The sequence below is a fragment of the Enhydra lutris genome, unplaced genomic scaffold (assembly GCF_002288905.1).
Source record: "Enhydra lutris kenyoni isolate GAN:26980312 unplaced genomic scaffold, ASM228890v2 scaffoldscaffold28, whole genome shotgun sequence".
Classification (NCBI taxonomy): Eukaryota; Metazoa; Chordata; class Mammalia; order Carnivora; family Mustelidae; genus Enhydra; species Enhydra lutris.
In genome coordinates this window covers 4,077,424-4,091,275 of record NW_019154112.1, presented here as the reverse complement: position 1 = coordinate 4,091,275, position 13,852 = coordinate 4,077,424, and the positions used below count along the sequence as shown (strand labels likewise).

At 49.2% G+C, this 13,852-nt stretch overlaps 2 protein-coding genes across 3 annotated transcripts in view; both read right to left on the bottom strand.

Annotated features, from left to right (window-relative positions):
* Positions 1-6,017: 6,017 nt before the first annotated feature.
* On the bottom strand, positions 6,018-8,965 carry LOC111152287 (zinc finger and BTB domain containing 9). Its single transcript, XM_022510761.1, has 2 exons — positions 8,722-8,965; positions 6,018-8,540 (listed from the first exon to the last, which is right to left on the bottom strand). Exon 2 carries the CDS (start codon positions 8,454-8,456, stop codon positions 7,038-7,040), a length of 1,419 nt encoding a protein of 472 aa, XP_022366469.1. The 5' UTR covers positions 8,457-8,540; positions 8,722-8,965; the 3' UTR covers positions 6,018-7,037.
* Positions 8,966-10,989: 2,024 nt separating this feature from the next.
* LOC111152387 (synaptic Ras GTPase activating protein 1) overlaps positions 10,990-13,852 on the bottom strand; it is a 30,402-nt gene continuing 27,539 nt past the window's right edge. Inside the window, exon 19 of one of the 2 annotated variants that reach the window (XM_022510917.1) lies at positions 10,990-11,750. In XM_022510917.1, coding sequence (XP_022366625.1) covers positions 11,604-11,750 — 147 coding nt within the window. In that variant the 3' untranslated portion in view covers positions 10,990-11,603. The remainder of the gene's footprint in view (positions 11,751-13,852) is intronic. The other variant, XM_022510918.1, reaches the window with a different exon arrangement.

Here is a 13,852-nt window from a genome sequence, read left to right as displayed (position 1 = left end):
GCTCAATTAAAATTACATGGTATTGGATTAATAACAGTATTTGGCAGTACTATCTGTATGAAGACATTTTCAAAGACAAAATACAAGAAGTCCCATCACAGATCAGCATTAACAAATAAACATTTGCAATTGATTTTGATGACAGGGAACACCAACTTTGTACCTCAATTAAGCAGATGTATATTATTAAAAAAATTGTACTCAATCATTATACTTTGAGTTTTGTCAATAAAAAATTGTGGAAATTTAATTTTTATACACTTATATAATATCTTTGATTTTGCTTCTTGACATGCAAAGCCTAAAATTACTATCTGATCTTTTATAGCGTAAGTTTGCTAACCCCTGGTGTAGAAAAACACTGGACAAGTACAGCCAGCTGCTTCTAGCCATTCAAATAAAACCCTTGATCCACTCCTAAGTTCTTCTACTCCTGTCTTCCACTCAGTAAATGGCCTCTTATTCAATTACTCAAGCCAAAACTCTAGTGGTCTTGCTTGATTTTTTACTTTCCCACAATCCCTGTATTAATCTGTTAGAATGTCCTGTGTCAGTCCTACCTCCAAATATAATAGCTTTAATCCATCTACTTCTCTCCATATCTGCTGCTTTTATCCACCTCTTGGCTGCCCTACTGATGTAGTCTAATTGGTCTCCCCGTTTCCACTCTTGCCCCCTAATGATCCATATTCCCTCTGTAGCTAGAGGAATCTCTTTGAAATGTTAAAAGATCATTGCTCCCCTACTTTAAACTCTTACTGCCTTCCCATTGCATTTTGAATGAAATCCAAATGCTTTAACAGGATCTGAAAGGCTCTATATAACCCAGCCCCAACCCACCTCTTCAATTACATCTGCAATGGACTGAATGTTTGTGTTCCCCCAAAATTCATACATTTGAAATCCTAACCCTGACTGTGAAAGTATTAGGAGGGGTGGCTTTGGAGAGGTGATTAAGTCATGAAGGTAGAGCCCCATGAATAGGATTAGTGCCCTTCTAGAGACCCAAAAAGCTTCCCTTCTCTTTCTACCATGTGAGGACACAGTAAGAAGATGACCATCTAGAAACCAGGAAGCAGATCTTCATGACACTCAATCTGTCGGCGCTTATTCTTGGACCTCCCAGTCTCCAGAACCGTGAGAAATAAATTTTTGTTGTTTATAAGCCACCTAGCCTATGGTATGGTTATAGCAGCCCCAATAGACAAAGACAACATCTCATTCCCAAGTCCGCTGGCTTTCCTGTCACACATACCAGTCTCATTTTCTTTCTTGGCCTTTGCATCTACTAAACACTGTACTAGAATCATCTCTCCTTCCCTACTTTGCATGTCTGGATCTTCTCCTTTGGACACTAAATCGATGTGTACAGTGTGCCTTCCTTTTCTGTTATGCTCCACATTATGATCTGGTTTATTTTCCTTATAGGACTGGAATGTAATCTTACGAAGGCAAGCCTTGTCCAGCATGCCTAAACAGCACCCACATATGATGGGTAATAGGGGATAGCTGGCACATACATATGGGAATGCCAAGGAAGTTTCATGATGCAGTGAAGTAAGAGCTACTCGGGCTACTAGGGCACATAGCAGAGGTCCTACCTTGGCCTAATGATCAACTTTCTAAAAGAAGTGATGCTTCAGCTGGTATCTGAAGAGAGTAGGAATTAGCCCACTGAAGACTATTTCTAGATAGGTAACCATCGAGGCACAGAGATGAGCATGAGGGGCAAAAAATGCAGAGGCCCAAGGGAGACATGAGTGGCAAGAGTGAAGTAATTGGGAGCGGATCTTTGGACTTCATCCAAGAGCAGGAGGGAGCAAATGAAAGGTTCTAGAGAGCTAATGAAACAGTACTTTACGCTTTAGAAAGATGCCCATAGTGTGCGGAGACAGAGAGGGAAGCAAGACGGAAGATTGCAGTGGTAGTAGCGGGAACGAAAGAATGCATCAGTTTGAAATATTTAGGAGCTAGGATTGGTAGGACAGGTATGGGAGGTGAGATACGTGCCCAAGAACGCTCCCAGCTTCCAGTCTTAGGCATTTGGGTGGATGGTGGAACTTTTACTAAATCTGGAAACAATGGAAGCAGCTGGCTGGAGACAGGTACAGTATTTTAGACATATTGAGCTTGAGATGTCTATGAAGCACCTACATAGCTGGTGTATACAGCCATCTCTTAATGTGCCAATCCTGCTCCTCTCAACAGTGCTGGGTACACAGCAGGCCCTACTGGGGTTTTTTTTTGTTGTAAGTAGTTCCACTCCCAGCATGGAGCCCAATGTGGGGTTTGAACTCATGACCCTGAGATCAAGACCTGAGCTGAGATCGAGAGTCGGACGCTTCAGCGACTGAGCCACTAAGGTGCCCCAGCAGGCCCTATTGTTGAAGGGAGGAAAGAAGGAGGAAATCTAAGTGGGTCGGGGGGGGGGGCGTTGTCAGGAAAACTGGAGATATAAAATTAAGGGTCATCAGTATTTAAATGGTTTAACTTAGAAAAGTGGATAAAAATCACCGAGGAGTGTATAAAGTTAGAAAAGGGTGAAAAGACCCCTGAAGAACTCTAGCATTTATGAGAAAGGTTAACATTTCCCCTTAAGTTGAAAATATTTTTCCGTTTATATATGTGCCCTCAGTGAGAACACTGATCCCAGTAAAGGTGTGGGGAACTAACAGTTTCACTCATAATAACAGTTAACATTTATCGAGTTTTCTGAGGGCAAGGCACCATTCTAAGCATTTTACATGTACTAACTCTTACAAACCTGTGAGCATGATTAAGAGTGAACAAGGAACTCCAGACAGAGAGTGAAGATGCTGGACGGAGGGGACAATTAAAAGAGCAAGTGCTCTGGGAAGGGAGCTAGCCTTGGTAGAAGGAGTGACCTCTCTTCCACTATAAGGAGGAAAGGACAGAGGCAAAAAGGTACACTTTTAAATTTGTTTAAATCTTTTTTAAAACTGGTTGCTTGGAGTTTATTTTCCACTTTGTGCAAGGCGTTATGTTTACAGGTGTCAGGAAGGCTTGTGTGTGGCTTGGATAATAAAGAGTGGGTTTCTCTCAACTTCCTTTTTGGTGTTTCGCTGTTTTGTTATAAAAGAACCCAACTGCTTCTGCTCGCTGTTGCCTGCCTAGTCTATGGGGAGGGGTGGGGCTCTCATGAGCCTAGCACCTCCTGAAGTCTGGTAGCTGGTGATGGCCACTCAAAGCTGGGGCGGGTGCTGGCTTTGACAGACTGGCCACCAGGCTGCTTCCAGAGCTAAGTCACAAATGATCGTGCTGCTGGAGGCCTGGAAGATTCCAAGCAATCTGAAGACTCCAGCACTGTAGCCAGGGGTGGGAGAATGGACTTCCCAAAAGAGAAGTTTCCCCACCAGTGACCCGGGTTGGCTCTGGGGAGACTGGAGTAGTTAGGGATGGTTTTCCCAAGATACTCTGCACTTCCGCAGAAGCTGTTACTGGAAGTGGAACCTAGGTGGCGTGGGTAATAGTGTGGGTTGTCATAAGCAAGCCATTGGAGGGCATGGCTACCATACTGTTGTTTTTGGGCTAGTGGGAACATCTGCACGGCCCCTCACAAGCCTGGGCATACCAAATCCTGGGTCACAGAGCCCATTTTTTGAGGAGACTACAAAAGGCTGTTCCATGACTGAGATGGGGCACCAGGTATAAATCCAGGTCTTTCATAGTGCAACCTGTTTTCTGTTTAATTCCTAATAACTTCAAAACAAAACCAAAACTCTGATGTGGTATTTTAATGGGCTTACAGTAGAAATTACAAAGCACTATGGGGATTAAGGAAAGGCAAGAAATAATCCTGCCTTAAATTCAGAGGGCAGAGGGTGAGGTTGGGCAGGTTCACCATTTCTTGAGCATCTATTAAGTGCCAGATATATCGGAGGCTTTAAGGATCTCAAGATGGGCAACATGTGAAGATTGGGTGTTCCTGTGGGATGGCTAGCACCATTCTCTACCCTTCTATCCCAGGACTTTAAGGCCTTCCCCTTAAGGATTACATGCCCATTTTATTGCCCTGGTGGAATACACCAGGGTGCTCTGGCCAGAGGACAGACCTGGGACAGAGAGGGAGAGAATCTCAAGCAGACTCTGTGCTGAACCCTATGTGGGACTTGATCTCACAACCCTGAGATCATGATCTGAGCCAAAACCAAGAGTCGGATTCTCAAATGACTGAGCCACCCAGGTGCTCCTCTCTCCTGGGAAATTTTATCTTAAGTGACACAAGAAATAGGAATGACTAGATCATCATCACAAAACATATGACCAGAAAAGATTCCCCAGGAGTTCCTGCTCCCTGGACCCCAAGAGCTTATCCTTACCAAGGTCTTAACCTTCCAAAGGCTGGTCCTTTACCCCTTCCTTTCATTTAAGGAGCATACTTCCATATAAAGGAAGTATATAAGCATACTTTCCCACATACCTCCATAGATTCCTGCTTTGATAAGGTTAGTCAGAGCCAGCTTCCCTTGCTTGTAACCAAAGGATCCTGCTCAATGATAGATAGGCTCACCTCACTTTATCATGCTTCCCTTTAATGCACTTTGCAGATATTGCAGGGGTTTTTTTGTTTTGTTTTGTTTTGTTTTTTTGCTTTTTGCTTTTTAACAAACTAAAGGCTTATAACATGTCTCTTGAAGGTCTGCAATGGAAGGTCTGGAGCAAGTCTACTGGCACCATTCTTCCAACAATATTTGCTCACTTTGTGTCAGTGTATTACATTTTGGAAATCTTTCAATTTTTCAAACTTTCTCATTATTAATATATTTGTTATGGTGATCTGTGATAACTACTTGTTGAGAGCTCAGATGATTGTATTTTTTAGCAATAAAGTATTTTTTTAAGATAGATTTTTTTTCTTTTTTAAGTAGGCTCCATGCAGTGTGGAGCCCAATGGAGGGCTTGAATTAACCACCCTGAGATCAAGACCAAAGCTGAGATCAAGAATCCAATGCTTAACTGACTGAACCACCTAGGTGATACATTTTCTTTATGGCTATAATGCTACTGCACACTTAATAGGCTATTATAAAAACCTAACTTCTATATGCCCTGAGAAGCTAAACAATTCATTTGAGTAGCTCTGTTGCAGTGGACTGGACCTGTAGTATCTCTGAGCTGTGTCTGTAGCCACCCACGGAACGTGTGCCAAAAGAATGGCAGGTGGGTGTGATTTGGTAGCCCTGACCCCTTTCCCAATGTGTTTACAGTCCTTACCACGGAGATGGTACCAGGGCATGACTCTTTAGAGAGGCTGACAGATCACAGCTAGAATTCACCTTCACAGTGATAAAGTCACATTTTCAGCCTCTTCTGGGTGCCATACGTAACAACTTTTAATGAACATGCTTTGGGGAAAGCTATGAATCCTGGCCCTAGGTATGACTTCGACTCATGTCCACTCACGTTCACCCACCCACATTGTTGCCATGCTCTGGTACACAGAGATCTTTGTGAAACCTTTGCTGGCTTATAAGGGCTTCTCTTGGCTTCCTTTATACCACTACAGTAGCTTGTAGTAATGGACTTACCATACCACATCGTCATTATTTGTCTAGCTTTGGTAGGGACTGTGAACTTTTTGAGGTCGGAGTATAACAGGGTCTAGCATGTTCATCGCACTTAATGTTTATAGAACAAACCAAACAACAACTAAACATACACAAAACATAAAGCCAGGGAAGACTATAGGTAAAGATCATGTGAACCAACTCCTTTAAAAAATAAAAAGAGAAGCAATTTGGAGATCCAGATCACCCCACGAAAAAAAACAAAAACCAGTTCATATGCTGAAAGACAAGGTAACTTACCTGAGATCATTCAGTGGCAGGTCAGGGCCTAGAATCTGGCCCACTGACATCCAGGACAGTGTTCTCTGCACCAATGTGAAACCATCCCATTCTTCCCCCAAAATCATAACCCTGCTGCATAAGGAACATATCCAAGTCTTTGCAACTGTTTTCAGGCTCTCTCTCCCACATAAATTACTCAATCCAGTCTATTGCCAGCTTAGGTTTCAGGGCAAAGTTTATTTAAAGAAATTAAGTAACCTGTGACAATCTCCCCATTCCAATATCTACTTTTCTATCTCTCAACAAAGGGCCCATCATGTGTGAGTGGGATGGAAAGGAAGAGGGTGTGGTCCTACTGTACAGTTACTCTTCAGCCTTCTGTATGTGCTGTCCCAACCTCGGACAACAGCCACTTGTTCAATAGTGGTGCTACCCTGAGAGCATTTTAGGTCAGTGGCCATCTCCTGAGTTCATTGGTCACACTCCAATCACTGTGATCAATATAGGGGTGATCAGTGGTAGACAAAGGTAAACAAGAGGCACAGGCTGTTGAAGGAACATCCTCTATTAAAAAGAGGGTTCTAAGAATGACACATGGAATGCTCAATTTGTTAAAGTGCTCAACTACAACACTAAAAACAGAAGTGTTGGGAAGGTGCAGAGCAAGTTATGATCGGAGAAGCCTCCGGAAAGAGCGAACAAAAGAAAGTACTCTTTCTTTTTAAGAGTACTTAAAAAAAACTCTGCCTACATCATTTCAGCAATGACAAGGGAGAGGAGAGCATAGAGCTTATTAGTTTTGGAATTATTAGACCTTGGAATCAAACGTCCCTACAAGGGAGACCAGCTCCTCTAATACCACATGGAGACCAAAACGAAACATTTATCATTACATCTTTTTGCTCTAACTCTTCTCTCACCAAACAAACTTCTAATCTGAAGTCTGGTTTCCTCCATAATAAGGTCGATTATGGGCAAGTGATCAATTTATGTATGCCCTGTAAACTACCTTCCAATGGGGTGGTTAGCAAAAACCTGGAGATGAGAAATAGGACTTCCCAAATCTGCCAGGTTGACACCCACACTTAAGAACAAGATATCCAGAATGTACCTATTTTCTTGGCATGATTACAAGATCCAGGAGAGGGGTGCTACGGTTGTGAGGGGAAAGTATCCAACAGCAGCAGTGGCTCTCTTATCCTAGAAATTAGTGTACAGCCTCAGCAGTCAGTTGTAAGTCCAGTGAGCAGTGGCCCAACCCTGGCCCTTGCATAGGTCCCGATGGCGAAGGAAACAGGCGTGGACTCGGAACCGACGGCCGCAATGGGGGCAAGCATGCAGGGCTCCAGCATGGGTCTTCATATGCTCTGTCAGATGGTGCTTCAGCTTGAAGCGTTTATTGCAGATGCCACAGCCAAAGGGCCGAAGGCTGAAGGTCAGCATGATGTGCCGGTCACGCTTCGGCTTCACGGCAAACCGCTTCCCACACAAGCAACCAAAGCGTTTTCCATCGGCAGGGGGTGTACCTCCTAACTTGACAGGCCCGTGCACAGCCTGCCCTGCACCCCCAGGTCCCCCACCCCCTGACAGGATTTCATTACCATGAAGATCCACTGGTTTCCAGGATGGTCCTCCTCCTCCTCCGTATGTCCCCCCTGCTCCTGAGGGCAGCAAGAACCCTAGCTGTCCATTCCCTTCAGTGTCCCCTCCAGGAAACACTTTGGTCTCCTCCTTTGTTCCTCCAGACTGAGTTCCACCCCCTGATACCTCTTCTTTAGGCTCAGAGGGTTCCTGTTTAATGTAGAAGACTTTGGGGGGCAGTGCAGTGTGAGGGGCAGGGGGCTCAAGTGGTGCACTCTCACCTTCTGAAACCCTGCGGGGAGTAGTGGATATGGGCAATGGGTGGGATCCATGAGGACAAGGAAAAGCCCCTGATACTCTCTGAGGCTGAGGTGTCTGAGAGGGCGATGCGGACCCCTGGTCCTCCTCCTCCTCATCTTCTTCTTCCTCCTCCTCCTCCTCCTCTTCTTCAACTTGAATCTGTAACACGTCTCCCAGTTCACTCCCCTCCCCTAAAACAGGGCTCTCAGTAGAGGTGGAAGACTGCACGGGGGTCTGGAAAGGGGAAGAGCGAATGCACCAGCCTCCTGGAGAGGATGTGGTGGAAAGAAGTGTGTGGTAAGAGGGCGCCCCACGGGTTGAAATTCCACCACCTGAGGTTTCAAGTTCTCTAAGAATCTCTGAGCACTGATCGACTACTTGCCACATCTGGAGGCCACTGGCCACAAGGAGGTGGGCAGGGAGAGCATCCAGTGGCAGACGGAGGCGTCCTGAATAAATGAGCTGCAGCAGCCCCTCGAAGGCATCGGCTTCAATGACGCTAGGCAGAGTGAGACGCGGCGCATCCCCCAGAAGAAGTTTGTCATGGAAGTAAGGAGAGGCAGCGGCCAGCACTGCTTTGTGAGCCCTAAGTTCCCGACCCTGCACCAAGAGGGACACATCACAGAACTTTCCCTCTAGCCTGTGGCGGTTCAGGGCTTCCAGTAGCACTGAGCTATGCTGCGGGAACTCGATCTGGATGGTCCGTGGGGCCGGGTTGCAGGTCGGGGAGGGGGGTACAGGGGGCACAGGCGTCGCGGTATCCATACGGCCGCTTCAGAAAGAGCGAGATCCCAGAGGATGGATACAGGAGACGAAGGGCTGGGCGCGGACCCCCTCGCGGGATGAAGGCTGTGGAGGAAAGAGATGGGGTCACAGAAGCTCTGGGTAAGGACAACTACGTCTCCTCACACAACACCCGCCTCCCCAACCCAACCGGCGGAAACTTTTCAGTCAGTGGTAGTTTCTGCACATCAGTCCCGCGCACTCCCCCACCAAGAAAAGAAAAACGAAACAACCATAAAAGACCAACCGGGGTTTCACTTCCTGGGCCTGTGGAGAAAGATGAGGAGGTCCTTCGAGCCACGCGCCTGACCTCGCCTGCCCCTGACCGCTAGCGCCCGCCGCTACACTCCTCACGGTGTCCAGAGGTGCCCTTCTCTCCCAGGAAGCCGCGGCCGCCGGGAGAGCGTGAGCACCGGCCGGGAAGCCCTTCCCGCCGCCACGCCCCCGCCGGTACACACGCGGCACAGGGTCGTAGCGCGTCCGCGGTCACTGCTCAGTTCGGCGCCGGAAGCCTCCGCCTTCCCGCCGGACGCCAACGCCAGGCATGGTGGGCGTTGCCAGAGCCGCAGCCAATCGGAAGGCAGTGGCCTACAAGCCTCGTGTTGATTGGTTGCGCGGGAGAGAAGGCGGTGATGATAGGAGGTCTTTGGCCCCGCGCGGAGGCGGATGGGGAGGCAGCGCCTGCGGGAGGACCGCGGGACAGTCCACCGGAGACCGTAGCCCAGAAGGAGGGGGCGACCCCTAAACCCCGCGGGTGATTAAATGTAGCGCCCATCCCCAGCTAGGTGCTGAGAGGGAGAGATTAAGTGGGCATCTATTGTGTGGGCCGGCCATGGTCCACGTCACCTCGTATCCTTCCCCATCCCTGCAAGGTAGGTATTGCCGCACTCAGTTTCCTCGGGGGAAACCGAGGCTGGCAAGTGATGGGCCTAGGATTAGAACTCAAGATTTGCTAAGAAACCAAGTTCTTTACCCCATTCCCTGAGGTAGCATTTTAACTAGCAATTAAATAAACCTTATATCTAGGTAATTACTAAACATGTATGTATTTGTGTGTACATATGTACTTGGAATTTTTCTTAATCAGATAATGTTCCTTGGCCTCTTTATTCATTCGGGTTAAGGTGAGAGCTAGATTGGGTAAGCTTGGCCAGTGCACAACCCCCGGCTCAAAAACAGAACAAATCTGATAAATCGCTGGGTCCGGAGAATTATATTCTGGAGGAGGCTTTGGCATCGTGCAGGGATATGGTTTCTCCCAGGCTGTCAGCTTCCTGTCAAAAAGCAGGACCCTGCTAGTCCTTCTGGAGGTCCCAGCTTAGGAAAAAGTCAGCACAGCGATAAAAGAACAATCTCCGTTTATTAAACATGATTTTTCTGTTTCACCACACACTCCAGAAAAAAAGGAAATGGGGCTGGGAGTGGAGAAAAAGGGATAGTGGGGAAGGACAGAGAAGGCTGGGAGTGGGGTGGGATAGGGTGGGGAGGGAGAACGAGAAAACAAAATAAAACAGGTAGGAAGAGCATCTCCCTACCCTTAGGGTGATTGAGGGGGAGGGAAGCGTGGGGGGGGAGGGGGCCAGGAAGCTCTGTACAGAGGGGTTGCCCCCAGCCCACACACACACACCCCCAATATGTACAGTACAAACCCCAGATAATTACAACAGCCAAAGAGAGGAGGAAAGAGGGTCCAGGGGTAGGGTCTGAGGTTGGGAAAGCAAGGAAAGGGCACAGGGATAAAATTTCACATATTTACAACTTTTATATAAGTATAAATTTGGCCCCGGCTGGGTGTATATGTGTAGGGGGATGGGACTGAAGGGGAACTGTCCATACAAAAGAAAGAAGGGTGAAGTCTGGAAGGAGTCTCAATACCAAACGCAAGAAGGGATGAGGGGGCAAGGCTGGGTAGGGGACAGCAGTCAGGGAAGAGGGGGTGCCAAGGAGGGGCTTCTCCCCTCCCATGACCTACCCACCCTAAACCCCATCCATCCTACCTCCCCTATCCCGCCAGAGAGCTATGTACACAGAAACACCGAAAAATTGTGGAGCTGGCGGGAGGGAGGGCGGTGGAGGGAGATTGGGGAGGGGGGAGGATGAGAGGGAAGCCCAGCCCTGTCCTACCTCCCCCGGGGGGACAGAGTCATGGAAGGGGGGCCCCCAACACCCCTCCTCCAACACAGGTCCCCCCACCCTGGGGGAGAGAGACATGGCTTTTCCTAGAGTAAGTTCCCCCCTCCCCCTGGGAGTAGAGACCAAGAAGAGAGAGGGGAGGGGCAAGGGGGGCTGTGTGTGTCAGGGTAGGGCAGACCAACTAGTCTGTCCTCCCTAACATACACACCCTCCTAGACCCTAACCCCTCACCCAACCTCAATTCCACCCCACCCAACACACTGGGGGAGGGGGGGGCATAAGCCCCCTCACCCCGCTCTGGGACCAGCCAAGAGCAGATCAGGTGTGGGAGGAAGGGGAGACGACTCCCATTCCCCCCTTGCCGCCCCCTCCCTGCCCCGGTGGCCCCTCCACCCCATCTGGGTTCTGGGTGGGGAGGGAGTAAATTTAAGAGTAGTAGGAGAAGAAGGAGTTTGTGCGTGCTGAGCCCCCCCAGACGCTCCTGAGAAATCAAGGGGTAATAGGGCCCCCTCACCCGGGGTCCCCTCCCCATAACAAGGGGGACAGGGGAGGCCAAAATGGGGCGGTGGAGGGGAGTTAGATTGTCAGCTCTGGTTACTGCTAAAAAATCACCCTGAAGTTGAAAGTTTGGAGGTGCCACACCCCCAGGGTGGGGGTGAGGGTCTGTCCCCCAGTGCTCAGGGGAACGATGAGGCAGAGGATGGGGATAGCACCCCGGAGTGAAGGGGTCTGTGTGGGGTAGGTGGTGTCCTGGGGCAAGGGTCCCTGGGGGTCACAGGGGGCAGCACCCCAACAGGAAGGAAAAGGGGACAGCTAAGGGTCCGCACTCTTCCCCCCCTGGAAATGGTGCGGTGGGGGTGGGGGATTGGTGCCCCCCAAGGAGGCATTCAGGGAGGCAATCCCGCTGTCCCTCGGCGACATCCAGTCCTGGTGGTGGGTGCTGTTCCAGGGCAGGGTGCATGGGGAGGGAGAGGAAGGTCTATGGTGCTGGGTGGGCTAGTGGTCTGCGGTGTTTCGGAACTCGCCGTTCTCGGTGATCTGCAGCCGGGGTGGGGGGGGCGGTGCTGGGGGGGCCAGGCCGTTCCAAGGTGGGGCCAGCGTCACACGCGGGTTTGTTGGACCCAAGGGGGGAAGCTGCCTCTCCTGCAAGACACCAAAGAGGAGAGCGCGGACTTATTGAGACGCTTCGCGGGGGCCTGGGTGCCAGCCCCCTTAGCCATGCCCCCCTCCATGACCAGCCCACTCCATAAACCATGTCCCCCTCCCTGCCCCCAGGACAAGCCCTCCCACCCCCATCTTCCTATTTTGTTTCTCACCTGAAGTAGAAGGTACATCTTCTGGGATCAGGGAGAAGAGAATCTCACCCCCTGACTCCTAACGGGCCTTCAACCCAGGGAGTCATACCAGGAAACCAGTTCAAAAGAAACGAGTTCCTATCTCACCCCCAACCTAACCCCTTGTATCTTCCCCTACCCAGCCTCCCTCCTCCTCTTGGAACCCCCTCCCAGTCCACCCCCAATCCAAGGTAGGAACTTTGTGTTAAGGGAACAAGGGGAGGCAGTACAGCAAAACCTCATTAATCCGAACCCCTATGGATTTGGAGTTTTTTCATAATTTGAACAAAAACTGGGCTTGAATTTTCAGCTCTGAAGAAAGGGTGTGCTAAGCAAATCAATGGTGGGAACGTGTCTGTAGGAGGGTACCAGCCAACAGACTTTTGAATCCTATCTATTCATGAACGCATGCTCCCTGAGGACCTCGAGTGGAAAAGCCCTGTTCATTGAGTCCTACTTAAGTGGATGTGTTTTGAAGACGTGCATTTCAATAGACACCGCCATTCCAATTCTGTCACTTGTTCAGAGTGGTCATCTTCTTGAATGAAACATTCCAAATCAGAGAGAGGTTTAACTGTACTGGGGGGTGGGGCAAGGGATTCAGGGAAGTGATGGGGGATGGTAAAAACCTTGTGGGAGGGCTGCCTCTCTCTTGTGCTACTGAGCGTCTGCAGAGGCACAGCATGGCCCCATCTCTGTGCCCCCAGGAAGCAGAACTGCTTCATTCCTTTCCACCCCCATGCTCCTTTCAATCCCTCTCCCTGGGATCCCAGTTAGAAGGAGAGGGGTACCAGACCCTACTCCCCACCCCAAACCAGCTAGCTCCTGCCTCCTGCCCTCAGCTCTGGCTTCTGCTGTTCCTCTGCTCCTCTGCTGGGAGAGAAGCAAGCTGTCTATACTAACTACACTTCCAGTCACTCACTTAGCTTTTTAAAATACAGGCACAAAATTAATTTTTAAGCCAATGGCTGCATTGCAGAGGGACCAAAACCTGAAAGTGATTTAGAAAGGGTCCTATTTATTTCCCGGGCCACTGGGCATTTAGGCCTGTTACGTGTAACCATATCTCTGTAGGATAGAAGAACATCCCAAGTAGAGGCTCCCAGGTCAGGTCTCCCTTCCAAATCAAAGAGCTCACCTCTTTGAAGGTCACCAAAACCCCAGCCTTGAGCAAAACCTCCCCCTTATCTTACTGAGCACCTCGAACATTTTCCCAAAGTCAGCGAGAGAGGAAGTTACGTATGGTAGGGGATCCTGAGTATGGTGGGAGAGCAGGAGAAGGGAACCTCAGATCCCCTCCTCTCTGCCTGTCTGCTGGCAGCAGAGCACAGGCATGCCCCCTACACCCCCATGGACCCAAATTTAGAAAGTAGATAAATGAGGGTGCCGTTATTCATTTTACAAAAGAATTCACTGCAGGAGTCCTTTAAATGGTGCGGTCCCCTGGTGCCTTCTAGCATCTGTTTACAGATCACTAACTACTTTGGCAGAGAGGCTGGGCAGGCAGAGAGTTAAAATTACAGTGTGAAGAGCCACTGCCCACTGCAGATCAATCCCACAGAAAAGAGAGCATCTCAGAAATGATGTCAGTGGCTGACAGGTTCCCATTTACTGGTTTTAAGGTAGGACTGTGCGTCCGGCAAGGCCACTGGGTGGCGGGAGAGGGGGAGTAAGCTCTGACAAGAAGAATAGAGATTATTTAACATGCTGTTCCTGGCATCTCTGCCTGAGAATCCACATGGCTACTGAGCCCATGATCTTATCTGGGAAGACGGCTCACCCCACTTCCAACTCCCACGCCACACAGGCCAGTCTGCATCCTAACATCTGTCAAGGCTCCTTTTTTGTTCCTTCTTGTTCCACTCACCCTACCTAGTTTCCTGACATCCCAACAGCATTCTTTCCAGTGCC

Excerpts from the sequence above, each read along its gene's own strand:
- LOC111152287 (XM_022510761.1), bottom strand. The coding sequence starts at position 8,456 with ATGGATACCGCGACGCCTGTGCCCCCTGTACCCCCCTCCCCGACCTGC.